At 41.1% G+C, this 21,412-nt stretch overlaps 1 protein-coding gene across 9 annotated transcripts in view; it reads left to right on the top strand.

Annotated features, from left to right (window-relative positions):
• The first annotated feature begins 316 nt into the window (after window positions 1-316).
• Window positions 317-21,412, top strand: part of LOC126873491 (protein lozenge-like) — a 43,951-nt gene continuing 22,855 nt past the window's right edge. For 4 of the 9 annotated variants that reach the window (XM_050634386.1, XM_050634384.1, XM_050634385.1 and 1 more), the window contains exons 1-2: window positions 17,311-17,715; window positions 20,367-21,298. In XM_050634386.1, the coding sequence (XP_050490343.1) occupies window positions 20,995-21,298 (304 nt within the window). In that variant the 5' untranslated portion in view covers window positions 17,311-17,715; window positions 20,367-20,994. Of the gene's footprint in view, window positions 474-11,214; window positions 11,665-17,072; window positions 17,716-20,366; window positions 21,299-21,412 lie in introns of those variants that run through there. The other 5 variants (XM_050634383.1, XM_050634382.1, XM_050634381.1 and 2 more) reach the window with 5 other exon arrangements.

Raw genomic sequence — 21,412 nt, 5'->3', positions numbered from 1 at the left:
AGAATATAAAGTAAAGTTAAAATTTCTTTGTATTTTTAGGATTTTCAAATCCTCAAATCAATCGCTAATAATTTTTGCGAGAAACTATCGATAATCACTCGGCAAGGTATTTTCTTCGTCAATTAAAGTTACTTACGATTTAAAAAATTTGACGTTAATGTCTAGGAAACTTTCTAAACTACCTCACTGTACATTTTTTATTTCACAAAATGTACTCTTCATTCTCGATTCATAATATTCAGCACACCAACAGTTAAGCGACTTTCTCGTCAAATTTTCTAATTTTGTTTTTTATTTTTTCAGATATCCAGAAAGAGGGCAGAAACGTGAACGATACGGAACGATTGAGCGACGTTTAAAGAAAATGGCTGTAATTGACGGCGATGGGTTGCGTACGGGCGCAACGAAACCTCCTGCCAGTTCTCACGGGCAGCGACAGTTGTATCGGAAGGCAGCAACAAACTGCAGGCGAGGTATGTCGTATCGCGCTCCACCGACCGGTTAACCGGCAATTAGCCGATCTCGCTCGTAAATGTAAATTAGCGCCGGTGGGCCGAATCGGTGGCCGAAAAAAGAGTAAATTATCGCGGCAGCTGAGCGGATGCCCCTAACACGTAGCGAGGAACCGGCCTTTTACCCCGGCGGACGGCCACATGAACGATTATCCTGACGCTTCTAAAATACCGTTTCGTCGACGAGCAATTTAGATCACTCTACCGTGTCCAGGAAATTATTCGTAAACGTTTTGGTTTTTGGTACTGGTTTCGTTGTTACGTATGTTGAAGTTTGAAGAGCTTTGGAGAAATAATTTATCGTCTTCGAAGTGGTTAGATTCTGTCTGTTATCCTGAAAAATATCGTTTTCTACACTTTTGCAGCAGGTTATTCGTAAACGCGTTGATTTTTGTTAGATATTAATTTCATTGTTGTATGTCGTTAGATTTGAAGATGTTTGTAGATTTTGTTTATCTTATCAATAATTACTCTGACGTTACTAAAATATAGTTTGCCGTGTCGTGTCCAGGAAATTATTTGCGAACGGTTTTTGGTATTAATTTCATTGTTAGTTTTTATTTATATTGTTCTTGAAGAAGTACGTAGATATAATTTATTATCGTTAACGTGATCAGATCCTATCGATTCTCAGGAGTTTTCTAAGATTTCGACTCAGGCGGAGCTGACGGTACAGATTCCGAGGTACTGATAGGCTTCCGGTTTCTCAGACGTGTCCTCCGTGTCTGGATCTCTGCGGATATTCGGATAAGACCTTTATTCTGATATCTTTATTGTTGACCATTGTAAATGTAACCAACGTAGAGCCGACAAATGTCGTTTACGAAGAAATAAATACGAGATATCTGCATATATTAGAATTGACGCAGCAGCTGTTGCCCAAGGGTGCCACAACTGTAAAAATAGAGAAATAGAGGCTGTTTCTATTGGATTTAATAATATTACAACTAAAAACAGTGGCAAACTTTGGTAATGAAAAATCTATGTATTTAGGCGTAATCCAGAAGACGATTCACTGAAGAATTCAGCACCAGATCGTGTGTTTATTTATACAAATCCATATTCTTATAGGGATAATTAAAAAAGTGGAATCTAGGTAGAAGAATTATTTTACATACAAATGTTATAGCGAATATCGTACTTTACACTTTTCGCATTCTGTACACTTTTGCATCTTCAGACTTCCCATAAAAGCGTAAAAATCTATAGTCCGTTTATTACAAATTGGTATCGTTTTCACATAAATCTATATTTCTCTCGACACTGATAACTTTTCAGGGATGGTGTTCGGGATATTTCTGGTTAGCCGTCGACCTTATGTCGCTTCTTCGCGGCCGTTTAATAATTCCCTGCAATGGCAGCGTTGGCTGGCAGCTGCGTAGTGAGATGCCGTTCTTAATTAGCGCACGTCTTAAACGTCTGTCTCGTACAAAGGGCGCTGAAGTTTCCCAGAAGTGCCGAGTGTCGGGGTCGCGGTAATTCGAACAGGTGCGTTGCCAAACTTCGGGATTAATTCACGGTTTGATTCTCCCTTTGTGGATCACTGTCTCTAAACACTCTTCGAAATCCAGACTCTTGATCGATCCCGGGACTCCATCGAATAAATACGTTTTTGTCGAGATTAACTAAAAAACGAAGCTTTGTTGTGGTTAGCGGTAGAAACATCAAATCTGTCAAAGGGACAGATTTCTTTCCTTCTTTTAATTTCAGTAATTAAAAGTATCACGCAGCTTTTGACGAAATTAATATAGATTTTTATTGATATCGAAACATAATTATTTGTATTTATTTTATTTTTATTACATCGCTTTAATTACATTTATTCTTATAGAGCATATATTCACATTTATATTAGAGAGTGGTTTTTCTAGCGTTAAAAGAAATTTATGGAGTTTTCTAATTTAAGCGCAAATACGTAGTCTGATCCGGAAGTGATGAGGCTATTTCATGGATAACTCAAATTAGTAACTTTGACGGGGAACAAATAAATTACTACGTTCTATGATTCTCATTAAAATAATCAAATTACGTTCAACTTAATTGCTTTTGTTGATATAAAGTGATCACCAGATAAGTAATTGGGTGTTTGGCGCATTATTACTGCATTATCAATCAATGAATTTTTAGTAGAAAAGAGCGTTGTAATAGTATTGCAAACTCCCTGTTATTCGTCGGTCTTCTTCTTATCCACCGAAATTAAAAATTATCTTAAACTCATCGTTATTTTCGCATAATTATAGATCTTTAAAAATCTACGACCAAGCGAATGATTTGCATTTCAAATGATCATGATTTCCATCGTGGCTTCGAACAATTGGAGAAACTTCTACCTTTAAACGTTTCTCAAGAAAACTAGTTGTAGGATAATTACTTTTGATAGTTAAACATCCGACGATACGATAAAATCCCTTGTAAATGCTTTCACATGTCTATATACGCTTTCATATGTCTAATAACAGGCTCGTATGTCCAATAACATATGTCCAGTGATCTCGTTACTTTTGAACCAAACTACGTACCTTGTAATCATTTGGTTCGCGCTCTTCAACCCTTTTATTCGATAAACTACACGATCTGTCAAGTCCTTGCATAAATTCGCAGAATCCGGTGCGTTTAAAAAAAAAAACCGTATACCGGTTCATAAAAAGAGGAAAAAGCTATACAAGAACGATGTCGAACGAAACCGCGAAAAGTTAATCGAACAGGAAGCAGTAAATTCCAATCGACCTCGTTGCTACTTCGATCTTCGGTCAAATTCACAATTCACGAAAAAAAGAGAGAGAGGGAGAGACGAAGAGAGAGAGAGAGAGAGAGAGAGAGAGGGAAGGAGGAAGAGAGGAACAAGGGAGGGATGGAAAACTGGTGTAGGAAACGAGGGGTGGGTGGCGTGCGCGGAGTCGACGGACGGTGGAGATCAGAAAGCAATTAGAGCGTCCAACGCGATCATGGTAGCGAAGAGTGCTCGAGCCGCGTCAACACTACCGGCGGCGCAAATTGTAGCCCCGTCCCGAAAAAAATATGATACCCATCAAGCCACCGCGACGTTTTTATCGCCAGGGAAAAAATGTTCTGGCCGCGAGCGTGCTGCTCTGGCTCGTACTAGTCCATGCCAACGAAATTTCCGAGGCTTCGTTTTTTGTCACACACCGCGACTTCGCCGCTGCTAACGGCGACCGAAAAAAGGCAACGGACAAGTCACAAAAAAAAAGAAAAACAAAGAGAGAGAGAGAGAGAAAGATAGAGAGTCTGGGGAGAGAGAGAGAGAGAGAGAGAGTCGGAGAAGCAGAAACGCGGGAAACGGAGAAAGAGCGAAAAGAAAAATAGAAAAAGGGGAAAAGTATGACGAGAGAAAGAGGGAGATAGAACGAGGTGAAAATCAAAAAAATACCTGTATGTACGAGTGAAACGGAAGTATATAAAAAAGAAACGGGAGAGACACGGGGTAAGAAAGAGAGAGGAAAAGAGAGAATTCGCTTGACGTCACGCACTGGTAACGGCGCTTTATCGAACTCTCATTACCGCCGGCAGGGAGGAGGCGGTGGTGTACGGGGGTGTTATAGGGGGTAGGTTTGGCGGAGAGTGTGTTTTTCGGCCTCGTGTGGTCGGCCGCCACTCCCTCGTTGCACACCAACGTTGCCATCCCCCCTTTCCTCTCGCATCCTTCCTCCCTTCTGGCCTCACCCATCCCTCTCGTCACCCCTTATCCATCCCTCCCCATTCGCTCCCCCTCCCCTCATCGCCCGCCGCTAACCCTTTTTACCCCTCAGCCTGCCCCCCGCGACCCTTCGTCGCGTAAACTACCCCGCGCTCTCCTCCATTCCACCCACACGACCGCTGGACGCAATAATAAACAACCGCCGGTCGCTATGGCGACGCGTCCATCGCGCGCGAACAAAACACTGCACCCTCTCTCTGTCACTCTCACCCCCTCCCCCCGTCAGCCTGGTCGCCCGGTTTTCTCTCTTTTCACCCTCCAACACTCTCTCTTTCCACCTGAAATGTGCTTCTTTCTCTGATCCATTCGGCTACTGGCCACCTTTATCCACCACCCACCCCCTTCGCTCTTCTCGCGTATATACACGCTATTCTTCTCTTTCTGTCTTTACCTCTCTGTACACCTCCAATCCCTTCGCAACTATTCACCCCCTTCTCTCTTTCCCTTGTACATCGGTTAGATCGACTCTCTTTCTCCCGCCCTTCCTCCCTCCCTCCCTCCCTCCCTCCCTTCCTCTGCGTTTCGTTGAACTGATACGCGCTAGCTGGTCGACGGGTTTGTCGTTCGCGCTGTTACATGCGTGCATGAGCCGAGCGACAAACCGGCCCTGGAATTACATTAAAACAATACCATTCGGGTGGTTAAGGTTTTGCGGGATGTTTGCCGTCCCCTTGTCCGGGGCTCACGGATTTTTCGAGGCTGATTAACGTCCGCGGTTCACCGTGGCCCACGACGAACCGTCATTCGTCGACGTTTAAAAATACGCCACCTTTTTTTTTTACACTCTCGCTGCTCGATGCGTTGGGAGAATTCCACCCTCTGCGGTGTGTCGGGACCGGGCTCCGTCTCCAGGGTGATGTTTACGAACGGAGCAATTTCATTTTGGCCTCATTTCCGCGCAATAATTGCAACTGGAGCTCGTACTTTAAAAAAATTAATTAACATTTCATTTTAATATCGATGGCCAGCGTGTGTCGTCTCGTTCTCCCCCCTCTCTTGTCGTGTTCCCACTGGCCGGACAGAATTTTATTGAAAATTCCTTTGGCCTCGAAAAATCATTGAACCAGGGGCAACTGATAAATGAATTGCAATTAAATCAGCAGATACGCGTTTACGTTTCGTCGCGCGATAAATAAAATACCGGATTGAAACTCGAAATTGCTCGTCGATATATATATATATTTTTTTTTATTTTTTATTTTTTTTCGGAGAAAAAAAGACGCTCGCAAATTGACGTTCCACTGGCTGATCCTCGGGAGAATATCGGTTAACGATCGACGTTTAAAAATTGCATCGACGGGACCGTTGTCGATGCGTAATTATCAAGCCGTTGTTCGTTTATTATGAGGATACGCGCGCGCCGGCTCGTAATGGCGCGTGACGAAAAAGGGGGTTGCGCAGCCCCTGGTCGCGCGAAGGGCTATAAAAGTACATCCGTGTCGCCATCTCTGAGTAGAACGGCGAACATACCTGTCGTTTTGTCTGTGAAAAGCCAGAACGAAAGAGCGCTCAAATATAAATAGTTTTATTTATGCCATCTGTGCTTAAAAATTTCAATGGCTTGAAAAACTGAGTTGGAAAGAAGCGTGCGATTTATGCAAAATTACCCGTCACCAATCCACTTATCGTGTGTTACTAATTCTTCTCGAATATCGGTTGTAAGTCTGGTCATAAAAATTGCTATAAAAGTTGTTCATAGTTGACATTTACTAGCAACTATGAAAATATACATCTTCCTATTCGACAATTAACGAGTGAATCTGTCAGAAGCGAAATTGATCAACTCCACTTTTTATTCGTTTGCGGATTTCATTGTATATAAATACGCGTTTAATATTCATCTCTCGAGGAACAAATATTTTGTTCCACAAATTCATTCATCGCGAAAGGGCTGACATAGATAATGGTAAATTCTTTTATCATTAAATAATCATCTTTTTTGTTTTCCTGTATTTTATAAAAGTATACATCTGCTTAAGCTATTGTAAAGTGTCCAGTGATATAGTTTTCTGCGTTTCTCTCTGTAATTTCGTATTTTTACTATTGAACATTTTGGATGTGCACGTTCATATATATCATACGGCCAAAAACATATCGCATTGTAGATGATTGCGGATTTGCAGTTCGATTAGGTTCATGTAAATTCACGAGCCACTTGCTATTGATAGTTGCTATTTGCTATACAACTTTGCGTAACTGAGACTGGATCACGAGCATCGAATATTTCATTTCGTAATGATAAAAATGATAGTCGTCTGAAAATGTTTTCTAGGCTTGTGTTATAATTAAAATGGAAACAAAAATACAATCGTTGATATACCTACAGTGGCTACAGTGGTTGGCAAGAATTGAATTTACATACTAATTAAATCTAAATATATTAAATTTCGTTTCACTTAGTAGTACTTTAAAACAAATACAAAAATTTGATACAATAAAAATGAGACATAGAACTTGATAAATGAAAAACGCTTCGTTCAGATAAATTAAGGACATCGTCAATACTCTTTCTAACCACTGTAGTTATCTTAATGCAAAAATTAGTAAATGTGAAACGTTCGCATTTTTCAGAATTGACACAACCTTCGATAGTTAAACTATCTCGTTATTGACGGATTAACGTTTAACAACGAATCTGGACACAATTATGTAACGGAACTTCTTCGCAGAATCAATTTTTCATGGTCGATAATTCGTCAAAGGGCGATCTCTTTACGCGATGTAAAAAACACAGCCAGACGTCTTTAACGATTCGAATTTTCTTTGAAGCAACCGCCATTCTCGGTGCCTGCGTACGACCATCTCGCGTTTACTTTTAGTCGTTCAGGGAAGATCCGTGTCTCTTTCGTTTTCTCTTTCTGGTACACGGCTATGGTTCGTTTTCGTCGCACCCTCACAGTCTGGAGGCAACCTCCGCCCACCAAAACCGCAGCTCCCGCTCGGCCTGTACACCCTCACCCGCCACGTCGCTACTAACCGTTCAGGAAATGTTTATTCTGCCCTTTTACCGGTAGTTCCAAAGGATTTTTGGATTTCGTTGCCAGCCGCAATTTGGAAGTCAACGACCATCCCTTACGCTACCCTCTTTCGAAACTTTCTTCGATGCTGAGGGTTCTGTTGCGCTCCATTCATTTTTGGTCGATTGACTTAGGTAGAGGATTGGGTTAGGAAGGATCAGAGAGAGGAAGAACTGGGGATTTTGGAAATTCATTTTAATTGTCGAATGTTGCTTGGATAAAAAGGCGAAACTAGTTCTTAGAATTTTCAGTTATCTAAAATAGGGTTTTAATATTTGGGATCTGAACGATTATTTAGTTAAATATTTAGTTATCCTAGTTTGTTTTTTCTTTTAAGCGGACCGTAGAAAATAGTTGGAAGTTTTGACAATCTTTTTAAAATTATAGAATTGAACCGGTTTTAAAGAAAATTAGATTGCAGATTTTTAATTATTCGGGTTTAACTTAAAATCAACTTGCATCTCGATTGATTCTCCTAAGTGTATTAAAAGGAATAATCAGAAGTTTTGAAATTTATTCGAGAATTGAAGTTTTCTTTCAAATGAATTGGACGTTTTATAAATTTATTGAAAGATTGAAGATTTTATTCGATAATAGAAATAATAGTGGTTGCTGGTTTTTAAGTATATAAACGTAATGTTTTATTTGATTAATTTCCATTAAATGAATCGGAGAAAATAATCAGGCGTGTGGAAAACTCACATAAAAATTAATAATAAGCTGTTTCAAGAAACAAAGAGGACCAAATTATGGACCAAGTATTTGAATTTAATATTTCAACATTTTTTTCCATAAGAAGACTGAATTTAATTTCCGTGGATAGAACATGATTTAATTAATTCCAGAATAGTGGTGGCTATGCCTGTGAAAGTTTGCTTAGCTGGCTGATTCTCGTTCCAAAGGCTTCTTCGTTAATTTATTCATTCCTCTCGGTACGTCGATGTGAATTTTCCATTTCCAGGAATTACGGAGGGAAAAAATTAGTAACGGCGGGAAAAATACGGGTTCATGTTTTCGCAAACGTTGGTTCTTGGTAGATCTTAGGTTGGAATCGGAGTGAGAAGAACGAGGATGCGCCGGTGGGCTGGCCAGGCCACAGCGCCGCCCCTCGACTCTCGACTTACTTTTGCCATCTTGCCTCCGATTCTGCGGTTAGCCCCACTTCGACCAGAAACCAGGCAAGCCGCTTGTACTCTTCGCTCGCAAACTGGCTCCGTGAATCGACCGTCCACGATCGCGTGTCCCGGAGAGACCATTTTTTCCATCTCCAATCAAATTGTCGCTATAAACTCAAAAAATTTGTCTTCCTCGCTGTGAATGTTTCTCTTTGCTGAAACTTTGGCGACCCTTCTCCACGTTTGCGTTTAACGCCTTTAATTCTTCACCGATACGTTTCGATACTTTTCAATAAAATACTTATCATATTATGCGGTGGCTATTAGCGTATTTAAGTAAATCATGAAGTCGTGGATCTCATGACAAATGTTTTTCTCATAGAGTCAGTTAGTTGTCATTCGACGATAAAACGACCCTTGTCCATGTTTAGCCTTCTTCAGAAATTCAAATTCAAAAAAATTCTCCGAAGACTTTAGTCTTTTACCAATACGTTTTTGGATAATGAGTTTTATTATCGTATTATGCAATTGTAGAGTTTGCAGCAGTAAGGAGGCAGCTTTAACACTTTTTGGAAAAGAGAGAAAGAGATAGATTTTGTATTTAAAAAATGCAAAATTTATTACTAGAAGTGTACTCCACTGACTATTAATTTATTAACACATTTGTGAAAAAGTGACTTGATTTTGATTGATTTTATGTTGGTTTTTGTTTACTCAAAGTACTAGGAAGTACAGTCACCTTCTAGCGTATCTGCACTTGTATCGTACAAGAACTGTATTTAATTAAGTCATAAAGTCCTAAAGTCGTGAAAAGCAACTATTTAATTTTCATTCGATAGCATTTCAAGATATAGATCGTTTCTTATAAATGAAAGTTGGCTTTCGCTACTGGGATATGTCTGAGAAATTGATGAGAGCAACGATAAAAATTGGCGAGAGCGTGTTGGGTAACAGATCTCGGTTTTCGAATGGCAACGATTATTCGGTTCACGCGTTATTTATTTCTCTGGTATGGAATATAATCCGGATAATGGGTTGGCTGATGAGCTGCTGAAGCAGACAAACGCCAGCCGCATCGAGCTACTGGCACGGAACGGTATTCTGGTATTTTTTCTTTCATTGAATGCGCAGGAATTAACGCGGTTTCCCCCTTCTCCCTCTTTCTGTTTCTGTGTCTCCATGGAACGCGGTATTCGCCAAACGAATCACAGATCCACGTTGATTGCCTTTAGTGTCACTTTCGAAATACATTGTTTCCATCAGCATTTCTTTTTTTGCATGAGAAATAAAAATCGATCAATATTCAGTTTTACCGTGTGACAAACACATTTTCTAAATTTCTTCAAAAATCCATCCTCTTATGCGAATCTTCGGTTCTACGCGCTAAGAACATCTTCAAATTTCAAACAAAGATCCAAATTTCATTCTTCATTATTTGTGATTTTCAGACAATGATATATTGTTGCAAGATACTGACTCTGATTTGACACGAAATGCATCGAGTAAAGAGAAGGATATGGTAATTGACAAGGAGGAAGAGTTCATCCTTTTTCGACAAGGAAAGAAGAATTTATATATCGATAAAGGATATATAAAAAATGTGTTGAATATTCATCCAGAATTTACCTCGCCTTATTCATATTCTGATCTTAATAGAACTCTTTTTTCATGACAGAAGATAAAATCGTATAGCATCATGTGACGGTGAGTAAGCATGTTAAAATACTTCTCTTACCGTTGTGCTGTCTGAAATGTTATTTTCTGAACAACGAACAAGCATATCATCCTTCTTTTTTAAAATCTCCACGTCATCATTTTTAAAAATATCTCCTGTTTCAAGCATGAAATTATTCATGTTTCAGAACCGTAAAGACGGGTTCACTTACACGATTCTCTTCTCAAAATCTCTATGTGTAAACACTAAAAATATATCATACTTCATCTTTTCCTAAAATCATTCATGTGTCACGATCAAAAAAGTTCTAATTACGCCCTACATCTTATTTGAAACTTCACTAAACTTTCCCCAAAATCATTCATATGTCAAGGTCGAAAAGACTGCACCACTCTTTTTTCAAAATCTCCACCTCGAAAGATATATCTCGTTCAAAACCTCAGCCATTTCTAATATTATTCGCACCCTGAAAATCGAAAAAATGATTTCGATTGCATGATTCTCTAAAACTATTCATATTCTGAAAAGACCGAAGAAAACCACACCACCTACGTTATCTCCTTAAAATCTCCGCCTCCCAAAATAATAACAATTCAAACAATCCAAACTGCTCTACTAGCCTCTTCTCAAAATCTCCAGTTTTCAAAATCCCTCATATTCAAAATCTTATGTATCGTTTTCTAAATCAAATAAACAATCGGATCTGCGCCGCTCTTCGTCAAAAAACTATCTACCCCCTCCCCTCCCAAACCGTGCCTAAACAAAAACCATTAACAACTGGCAAAATGGAAAAAACGTTTGCAGCTCATTCGGCCTGACATTGAACCCATTAGCGTGAAAGTATCCGAGGTCAGCTCGTCGGTGCGTCTACCCCCGCGTCGGTAAAGGAAACAACAAAATTTGGCGTGCGCGGGGGTGTATAGGGTTGGTTTGCATGCGCGGCCGCGCGCTCACGGCCATAATAATAATTTTTACAAGCCCGCGTGTAATCAAGGCTGCGTGTTACACATGTTCCGTCGGTGGCTGCCCCTACTCGCACCGCGTACGTCCCCCGTCTTTGTCGTTGTAGGGGTGGTCGTGGCACGTGGTAGGGGCGGTTGTTCGCGGGAAGGGGGCGCGCACGGTCGACGGAGGGGAGAGAGTTCCAGTTCCAGTGGGGCGGTCGTGCTCGTTAGAGCGAAACTACCCTCTACGGGATAGAGACGAGGCGGCTAACCCCTCTTTGGGGGCGAGAGAGGCGACGAACGAGGGAGGGGGCGGCGTAGTATTCACGCGGCACGGTTGCTGTTGGTGCTGTGCTGTTGTTGCTCCTTCTGCTCGTGCCCCGGTACCGTTCTTCGTGTATTGTTGTCCAATCGAGCGTACCGACGAACCGGTTTCGAAGCACGCGCGCCGCTCTCCACGCATGGTACGCCGTAACTTTTTCCTTTTTCCGATCGCGCTACGCACTACGCCGCCTCGTGACACGTGCCGTTGTTGTTGTTGTTGTTCGACCGATGTGCGTATTTCGACTACGGCCGGCTTGGTGAGAAGGTAGAAGAAGATGTAGATTATGGTGGATGTGATTTAAGGAACCAGTGTCTTCTGATCGCTATAGGATTCTGTAGGTTGAATTTGTTGGTTGAATGGGGTGAGTCGTGTATTAGGATGTTGGTTCATGTATGTCAATTTTAGCGAAACGTGCATTGCTATTTGGATTTTTAATTGTTATGCAGAAACACTCTATTTAATAAGTGGAAGGATTATTAATAATTAATTAAGTGTTGCTACCAGTAGATTCCTTCTGACGCAATGATCTTAAGAATGCTTGGCTTCTGAACAGTAGTATTATAGGTAGAATGTGCTGTTGTTACGATGAATATTAAGTTTTGCGAGATATTTTTCAAAGACACTCTTTGGAAATTGTCCTGGGGAGGAGATATCGTATATTCAAAATTTGTTGTTAATCGTTCTTTCCTGTCGATTCATTGATTTAAGGAACGAGCGTCTTCTGATCACTATAGGATAGTAGATAGGATTCTTTGTTATGGGATGAACCACCTAATACGACATAAATAAATTGTAATTTTTATAAAAGGTGGCTCGTGATTCGAATTTTGAATTGCTACATAGAAACACTGTTCAGTAGTCACCGTGTAAGAATTACTTTATCTTAAGAATTTCTTTGATTTTTCATCGAACTAGTGATTCATAGAACGAGTGTCTTTTAGATACTGTAGAAAGCTGTAGCGGTCCAGAAATCAAGTACAATTGATAGAGTAAAAATATGACATTGGTATGCTTTAATTTTAATGAAAAGTCTTTTACTATTTACTTGAACTCTGATTTTTATAAAGATATTTATCACATTTATAAATCACATTAAAAATGTTCTGAAATATATAATTTTTCAAAATAGAATAATAAGTAAATTAATGGAAATATGTAAGAATTTGCGGTAGGAAAAGTGGGAAAGTTACCGCGTGTAGAATCTTGACTGCAAGGGGAATAGGGCGTCGGTGGTCGGACGCGGCGATCACGCGAATGGGCTCGATCTTTTTGTCGCGTTTCACCCGCTCGTTTTCCATGTGTCGTTCGACCGTGTGCTCGTTTTACGAGCATCGATTTCCGCGTAACACGGTTTTTCGATGAATCCCGCCGCGTTGCGTGATCACGTTCGCTTCCTTTAACGACACGTGCTCCGGATTGCGTTTCCATTAGTCTCGTTATCATACTCTCGATTCCTACCGTTCTGTCTCAATATTTCCAACTATCCATACACTGTAAAACTATCTTTCCTTTTGACGAAACAGTAAATTCCACGTAAAGATCGATCAAAGTTCGAGATCGAAATAGTTTCAAAATATCTTTTCGAATGTAAATTTCTGGATATTACTTGCGAAAGAAAGCCGCCTTTCGGATATTGCTACTTTTGAGATTTGAAGTATATGTACCTCGTTAATAGTACATGGAGCACGTGCTTCATTCGAACCCTAGAAACTATCATTAATCGATAATGGAGCTATTAATTATTGTCATTATTGTCACATGGTCTGCTGCGCTAATCTAGCGATCTGAATTGACTGACAGATCTCCACATTTGTCTCGAAAGCTATAACAGACGTCTAAAACTCTTTCTAATATTCTTTCTTCCTCGTATTATTATACATTATAGAATTTCATGAAAATCTTTCAATTAGTTTAGTTGCTGTTAGATTATACACGACTGACACTTTTGAAGTTCGTGTGTTTTGACAAAAAGATATAGGAAAAGAAGCAAAACATTTAGTATGACAAACAGACACTATTAATTAAAAGAAAAACATGATCAACATTATCTAAAAGAAAAAAAAAAAGAGAGGAGAATGAAGTAGCCATATTTCAGTAACTTGAATACTGAACTACTAAATCACAATACTTAATCATTGTAACATGTGACAAAATATTAGTCAGATGGCATCTAAATTCTCGAGAAATTTTAATTCTTCTAAAATAAGTCACCTCTTTAACATCCTGGAAATATATAATAGTTACTTGACATCCAAATTAAGAAAAAATTTCAGTTCTCCCAAATTTTAATAAACTTCCAACACATCAGTGTACTAACAATTCAATATTCTCCTCTTATATTTTCCAACCATCAAATTACACATGTACATTATTGAAAATTGACCACCATACGAAAATTATTGTATTTAAAGTAAACAAACGAAATAAACAAGCTCCATAAAAACGCCAACAAGAGTAAGAACAGTAGACAGATCTTGATCTTACTTTCACCGTGGATGAATTTCAATTTTCCTAAAATAAAATACCGAACGCTCCTTGCTGCTTCGACACGCTAACAATTCGATATTCTTCTTTGGTATCTTTCACCGTTCGTTCCACATTATACACCACTGGAATTAATGCCATAGACAAATTGTTTTGTTCAAAATAATCGAATCACGACCCGTGAAAACAGTAACGAGGGGAAAATCGACGATGGTAAAAAGAAGTCGAGCAGGAATATTCCGTGGTTGGCCGGTCGCGCGCTGATCGAAGCGTGACGAGCGGTAATTGAATGTAGGTATGGCATTTGCATTGACAAGCTCCAACAGAGATAATTCGAATCTCGTCGAACGCAACGGTCCACACGGGCGTTAGGTCGTTTGTCAATACGACGACGGCCGTCCGGTTTCCACGTTTCCACCGTATCGCTGTTTGTCACCGTCTCGTCGACGATCGTTCGCCGCTGAATACCGCTACTTCTCTGCCAGTTCGCGCGATTCATTCCGCGAATCTCGTTGCTGTTATTCAAATAAGCGACAGACTGTTGGGCTACCATGGCGCCAGGCTGCAACGTTCCGTCGTTTTCGTTCTGATTCCGTCAGCCTAATGCGCTTCGATGCTCCACGGTGGTTATATTCGTTCTCCTCCCATTTCACGGTTTCAGATCAATGATATTATATTTCGATACGTTGACATTATAGAAAACATACACCTCGCTATAGAAATTCAGAGATATGAAAATTCCGAATGTAGGAGAGTTCGTTCTGTGTTTTAAGGGTATAATTTTTATTGCAGTAGACATTCTGAGAAATAAAATGTTTTAATTTAGAAATATTGAATATTGGGATTTGAAAAACAGAAGATATAAAACAATTGACAGCCAGCTTACCTTATAGCAAGGTTCTATAATTATCTAATTATTAATTACTCATCCAGCAGCTTCGGTTCTTAGTCTAAGCGCAGGAAGTAGGATTTCGCTTGATTTCCTAATTTGGAAAACAAAAATTTTTATACAAAAACTCTTCTGAAGAGTATGAACTTGCAGAGCAAGAAAATCTTTAATTTAAAAAATGCGAGAATTGAAGTTGGATACTGAGATTTGAGGAGCAAAGGCTCTAAGATATTTGAACGATATTTGAAAGATATTTGAAAGAGGCTCTAGATCTTAACATTCAGTGAGATTTCATGAGCAAACGCGTAGTTCCAAATTTTTTCTTATTCTTCACAAAATGCAGAATATCTGTTTATTTTTGAAGAGATAGACGATTGTTCGAGCAAATGAGAAAAACTGATGGGTAGCGGGGCATCGATTGATACGATGTGGGGGAAGAAGCATCGAAGATCGAGGAGGGAAGTATCGATCTTTCGAGCGGAGATCCGCGCGCGTCAATCGTACGTGTTTGCCTGGCGGCAAGTCCGCGACCGGCTGGCTATCGTCAGGATATATTCGCACAGGAAATGGGTAGTTCCATTGTTTGCACGTTCGTACAAACAGTGCAGCTGCGAGGATGCGCCGACCCAGCGGTTCTCTCTGTTTGATTTTCGAAAGTGAAGCTTCATTGTAGCGTATGTCGGTGCAGTGTATACCGTCGTGTCTGCTGTTTTCGATCGACCAAGCTAAAGAATCGAGAGAACACTTCCAAGGAAACGTCTGTGACGTGTCAACATTTCGATGACGTGCCGATTTTCCACGAAGCTTCTGATAATAACGAGCCAAGACAGAACCAATCATCTGTGACTTTGCGAGAAATTCTAAATCAAAAATTTTCAGATACCGTGTGTTCTATATTCTTGGAATACTCATCATCCAATGTTCTTTAATTTTTATAATTAAAAATTGCAAAATACAATTTATAATGTAGTGGCTACAAAAAGTATTTGCAGGTTATCTTATTTTTCAACGAAGCATTGTTTTTATCAGGTTTTATATTTCATCTTCACAGTATCGAATTTTTATAGTCCTATACTACTAAATGATACATAATTTAATTTACTTGCACTCAATTAATCTACTAGTCACTGTATAATTTTCGATTAGGTACTGAAACTACTCAATTCTATATTTATATCTTCTATTTTTTAAGTTTCGATACCTATATCATATTATCAAGTGGGACTTTCTTACGCTGTAAATTCTTATTCCCCCGAGTTTCCATAGTGAAACTTTTGTTTTCTAAATTAATGGATTAAGAAGAATCTTTTATTCGTGTGGATGCTGCATGTTCACAGTTTATCACAGTAGTCATTATGATTATTTGGAATACAGCAAGTATTTCCACCCTCAATTTCGTATTTTACAAAAATTGTTAGATCGCTTTCCTCTTTGCGGTTGATTATTGGATTTTATCCTACGGTTAGTTACCACCAAGAGTACGTACATTCGGTTCTATATAATTTACGAAAAGCGTCGGAAAATTTTATTTGCTTTTCGACTTTCTAACTAACTGTTTAATTCATCTTACTACAGATAAACAGTAATTTTTACGTTTTACGAAAAGCGTTAAAAAATTTCAAGCATTTGCTTCTCTGCTTTACGATTGACGATTTAACTCGTCATCCTACTATCGACATACGATATCTATTTTTCTAATAAAACAATCCTGGACACCTCCTAACGTCTGAAATGCAGAGCGATCAGAGCGCGAGTGCACCGAACGTCAGAAATTTGAGTTAGCAGCGTCGAAAACCGCGAAACCGGGAAACCACTGGGCTTTGGGTTTCGAGTTGCCGTTGAAAAACACCAACGATCCCGCTAATCCGGTTGGAGAGTCCAGTTACGCGGGTGTTCTCGATATTAAATCGCGGGGCCCTCAACCTCATATCGGCGGGTAAACGAGAGACGAGGGAGAAACAGCGGCGGGGAGGGAGAGGGTGGAAACTCTCTGGCAAACACCCGAGAACAATGATGATGACGCTCGGTCCGTCTCCTCATTAACTTTCGACTAATTAAACGCAACGACGCTCGTTACGAGGCGAGACGACGGTCGGCGCGAATTTTGGCGCACGCCACGACGCGAAAGAAAAAAGTCGCCGACCGATTCACCCGGTGAATCGATCGATCGATCGAAGTCGTCCCCGCTTCGGTTTAGCTCCGCTCCGCCCCGCGAGCCGTCGGTCCGTCGGTCCGTCAGACGCACGCGAGCCACACCGCAAAAGGGTCGAAACGAAAGGGGTGGGAAAGAGAGGGCCGTGAGTATGAGAAAGAGAAGGATAGAGGTTAGAGAGAGGGTTAGGGGTCCGGTGGGAGATAAAGCGATAAAGAGCAACGGAGGAGAAAGAGAAAGAGGGCCAAGCCAGCCAGAGAATGTGAGACGAAAAGAGCCAGTGGAAGAGAAAGAGAGGATACGCTTGTGCGACGAACGGAGACGAACGCTCGCGGAAGGAGTGGGGTTGCTCACGGGGTGTGAGAGGAACCAGGAAAGGGGAAAGGGATGCTGCGTGTGTTGGCATGGACCAGTGCGTCAACGGCTGTTGCCTCACACGAACCGCCGAAATTATAGTTAGTGGCCCCGACGGGTATTTTCAGAGACGACTGTGACTACCAAAACACGCCAGCCTTCTCGGATTCTCCGCCAGCTATCTCGGAATCCCTCGTGTCACTGGAACATTCCAAGATATTCTTCGAACATTCGGAAACTTTGCGGATTTTCAGACGCTCTGAAGATGAAAATTGTTTAGAGTTGAAGTGTGCTGAATTACATCGGTTTCTTTGGTGGGAGTTTGGTGTACATCGTTTGGTGGATAGAGAGATTGCAGGTTGACAATAACACGTCGTGAACTTGTATCTCGTTTATGCTGGACCGATGACAGTAGAGAAGATTGTGGTGGATGGAAGCTTTGCTGTGGAAATCGAAGGGTCCATGAGAGTGAGGTTTTGTTGCGGTGAAGATTGTGATAGTCCGTCGGTTGCTGCGGTGAACACGGCCAGACAGTGAGTGCGATTCTTTCAATGGAACTTGTATTACTTGGTGATTAGGTCCATGAATATGCCGAAGAATTTAATCAAGAATTTCTTCTCGCTTTTTCGAAGCATCTTTCGAATTCTCCACGAAGGAAGATTCTTCTTCCTCGATGCTCGGATGTGTCATGGATTTAAGAAGAAACGTCAAAAATCGTCTTAGCAATATAACAAGCTTCGCAATTAGTGCGAATGATATTACCGTGATACTTTCAAGAGTCGATGGAAATATTTTCTCCGGAAGTGGAAACACGAGAGTAGCCCAGCAAGAGATTTGAATGCGAAGTTAAGCGAGAATCTTATCCGTCGCCGTGTCGTTCTTTCAGGAGGGTCGTAAGATTCTTCTCCCCTCTATCTTCATTAGCATCGTGCTATCATAATCTCTAATCGTCATCTTCGAGTCAAAAGACTCTTTGAAGAAGTCTTCGAACAAGTACAAACGTTTCTTTCAAAGATCTACATCAACAAAGTACATTGGTCTGATTATTTACACACGGAATTCCTCAGCCTTCAAACTCTTATCAAACAATTGCATACCTCTAATCTAATTGCCATCTTATCAAACATTGGTATTCTTCGACAACAGTTCCCCTCAAAAATCAACTTTGACAATGACAATTATTCTAATCTACATCCGTAGACTCCTAAAACAGAAGACTCCGTCTCAAACTTTCGTCAAACAGCTCCATACTTTATTGATCTAATCACCATCCTCTCAAACACCGAGAATCTTCGACGAAAGTCTCTCTCGAGAATTCACATTAACAACTCTAACCGATTGCTTCAATTGCTTCAAACCGAATGCTTTAATCAGACTGGATCTGAAGACTTTTGTCTCAAACGTTTGTGAAACAACTTCGTATTTCTAGTCCGACCGAAAGATTTTGCATACGAGTTTCTCCAAAAAATCCGCATTGATAAAGCGAATTAAGCTAATTACCTACGACGTACGAAGCGAAGACGCGTTGCCTTCGTGTGTTCAGCTAAGGAGTGGAAATCCGCGAATAATCAGGCGCCGATCGCTCGTTATCGTGCCCGATGGCCTGGTGATCCGCGACACGTTCCGATGACAAGTGGCTGATTAGGAGCGGCGCCGGAGTGTCTGAACGATTACCGAATCCTGCTCGGTATCTGACGGCGCTATCCTGGCCTGCCACTGACAGAACAACGTGGTAACGTGCCACGTGCACTTTGACACGCGGTTGTTACGTGCGTAGGGGTTGGATATCCATGTGGCGTGTGGGGGTTGCCTACCGGCGGGCGTTCTTTTTCCCCTATTTTTTCCGTCCCCACCACCAGCCCGCTCCAACCCCTCCTGGAACCACCTGGATCCGGTGTGTCAGCCCCGGTGACGTGCGCAAAAATTACTGAATGAACGGTGACGTCACCGGCCGACCCGCGTGAAAAGTGTGCGAGTCGTTCCTGTCCGTGTCAACCACTCGTTTCGTCTCTTTTTCTCGTACGTGGCACGCTCGCCACCCTATCTTCCCTCTCTTCCCTCTCTTCGTTCCGCGTCTGTTATTCACCATTTTTCCGTACCAGCTTCTCGTTTCGCGTTTTATCAGCGGCGACGCGATCGGTTCAGGGTGTATCGCGTCGATTCGAAGCTCGATCGAGTCGATTGAAGGGCTCCAGGCGAGATAAAGGCCCTTGCTAGCCGTCGTTAAATGGATTAGAAGCGGAAGGGTTGGTCGCACCGGCGACGGCACTACACCCTCTGCCTCGAGACTCTCCTGGGACCAACCCTTTCTCCCACGCTTTTTTGATCACGCTAACTGGTCTCGATCTTGCCCTTTTCGAAGCTATGCTATTTTCCGAGTCTCTGCCATTTGGCTTTGACCATGGTAAAATGTTGTACGAAATTTGGTTTGGATGTTGGAGGATGCAAATAAAATGATTGGGGAGGTTTGGAAATGTTTTATTCTTGAACGGTGTAGAGGTAGAGACTTGAACGAGTTGCCAAGTATAGTATTATAAGTTTCATATCTTAAATATAATACTACAACCGAACTTAAATGTTATCACACGTAACTCAATTTTTAATACAGTAGAATTTCGTTTATACAAACTCTAAATTTTAGGGCTACTTAATTACGATCATAGATAGCGGGGAGAACTTCACTAAATTATAAAAAGTTGAAAATATGTGTCTCTCGTGTTTGGCATTAGGAATGCAGGAAATCTCTAAGCACCTTCTTTTCTGTATTTTTTGCTACATTTCTAAACCGTTTGTTTTGAATTCATTTTATTACATGGACCAACGCTTAAAAACTTTTCTAACATCTCCTTCTCTCTATATCCTCGTCTAGAATTTTATGGAAATCCTCTTTGATCTTTGAGCAGTATATTGCGATGTAAAAATATTAGTCAGTTGGTATTTAAATTAATTAATGTCCTTTCAATATTCTTTTCACGTTATTCTTCGTAGCGATTATTAAAATATGTAAATTGTTGCGTTCAACATTATAGAATCTGTGAAAATAGTAACTGGCAAAATTCACATCATAGATAAATTATTCTGTTTAAAATAATCGAGCCCGTGAATGTAGTGACTACGGGACAATTGTCTTTCTTCCCTAAAAATCTCCATTATCTACCTTTGACCTGAATTTTCTTGGTTACAGGTGAAACCAGGAGATCGAAATTTTTCTTAGATGCTTCTGATGTTTGCATTAATCAACGCGCGAGTCTTCATTACCGCAAGATAAAATTTCCTGTAAATAGTGTTTCTTGAAGAGTGGGCCGCTGGAAACAAAATTTAACAAGCTCCAAAGATCCAACAAATCAAGTAATCTCAAGATCCAAAGAAATCAACTTAGAAGATCCTCGATTCACGCCATTAAAAATTAACTTAAAAGCTTTCATCCGCAAGGATCATCGAACTTTCTAAAAACTACCAAAATCTCCCAAAATCTCCCATAATCTTCCACAAACTCTTCAACGTCATTATCGAAGCAAAATTTCCGAAAGAAGTACAGAAGTACTCGAAAAAAGAATAACACGAGTACATATACAAAGAATTCTTCAAGATTGCCAAATGCTATTCTGAGCTCGCCGTTAAAGTAAAATCTTCGAGAGAAGAGGGTGTATCAAAGTAATCGGAGAAAGAATCGTCGAGCGTCGGGCAGCGCCATGTCAGGTCGCGAAGCCTGACCCAGGAAGAGGTGTACCGGGTGAGGATTCTCGTAAGAGCCGAGAAGTTCCAGCAGTGAACCGAATGGAAGGATGTATCATCCGGCGTTCTGACTGCCTATGGATATATTCGGCCGTTGCAACGGCGGCGGTGGCGGAAGCACGGTATCCGGAAGCGGCGCTGGCTCGGTGAGGGGGTCCAGCAACGAGTCCAGCTGTGGAACAGCGAGTGCTCCCAGCGAGAGCGGCGGAACCAGCGACAGGATGCAGTTGACAGGAGCCTCGGCTCCTGGCGCTGCCGCCTCGCCGGAGTCGGGTGTTTCTCCTTTGACCGATGCTTACACCAAGATGACCAGCGACATCCTGGCCGAGAGAACCCTCGGTGACTTCGTCAGCGAGCACCCTGGAGAACTCGTTCGGACAGGTATACGCGAGAAACGATCGGTATACTGTGGATTTTTACGGGTTTATGGGAATCTTTACCACACACCGTATCTTCATTTACGTGCATTTTTATCGAACTAAATTTTTCTGCACA

The sequence above is a fragment of the Bombus huntii genome, chromosome 14, assembly GCF_024542735.1.
Source record: "Bombus huntii isolate Logan2020A chromosome 14, iyBomHunt1.1, whole genome shotgun sequence".
NCBI lineage: Eukaryota > Metazoa > Arthropoda > Insecta > Hymenoptera > Apidae > Bombus > Bombus huntii.
The sequence above is the reverse complement of the archived record's forward strand: the minus strand, read 5'-3'. Positions and strand labels throughout refer to the sequence as shown.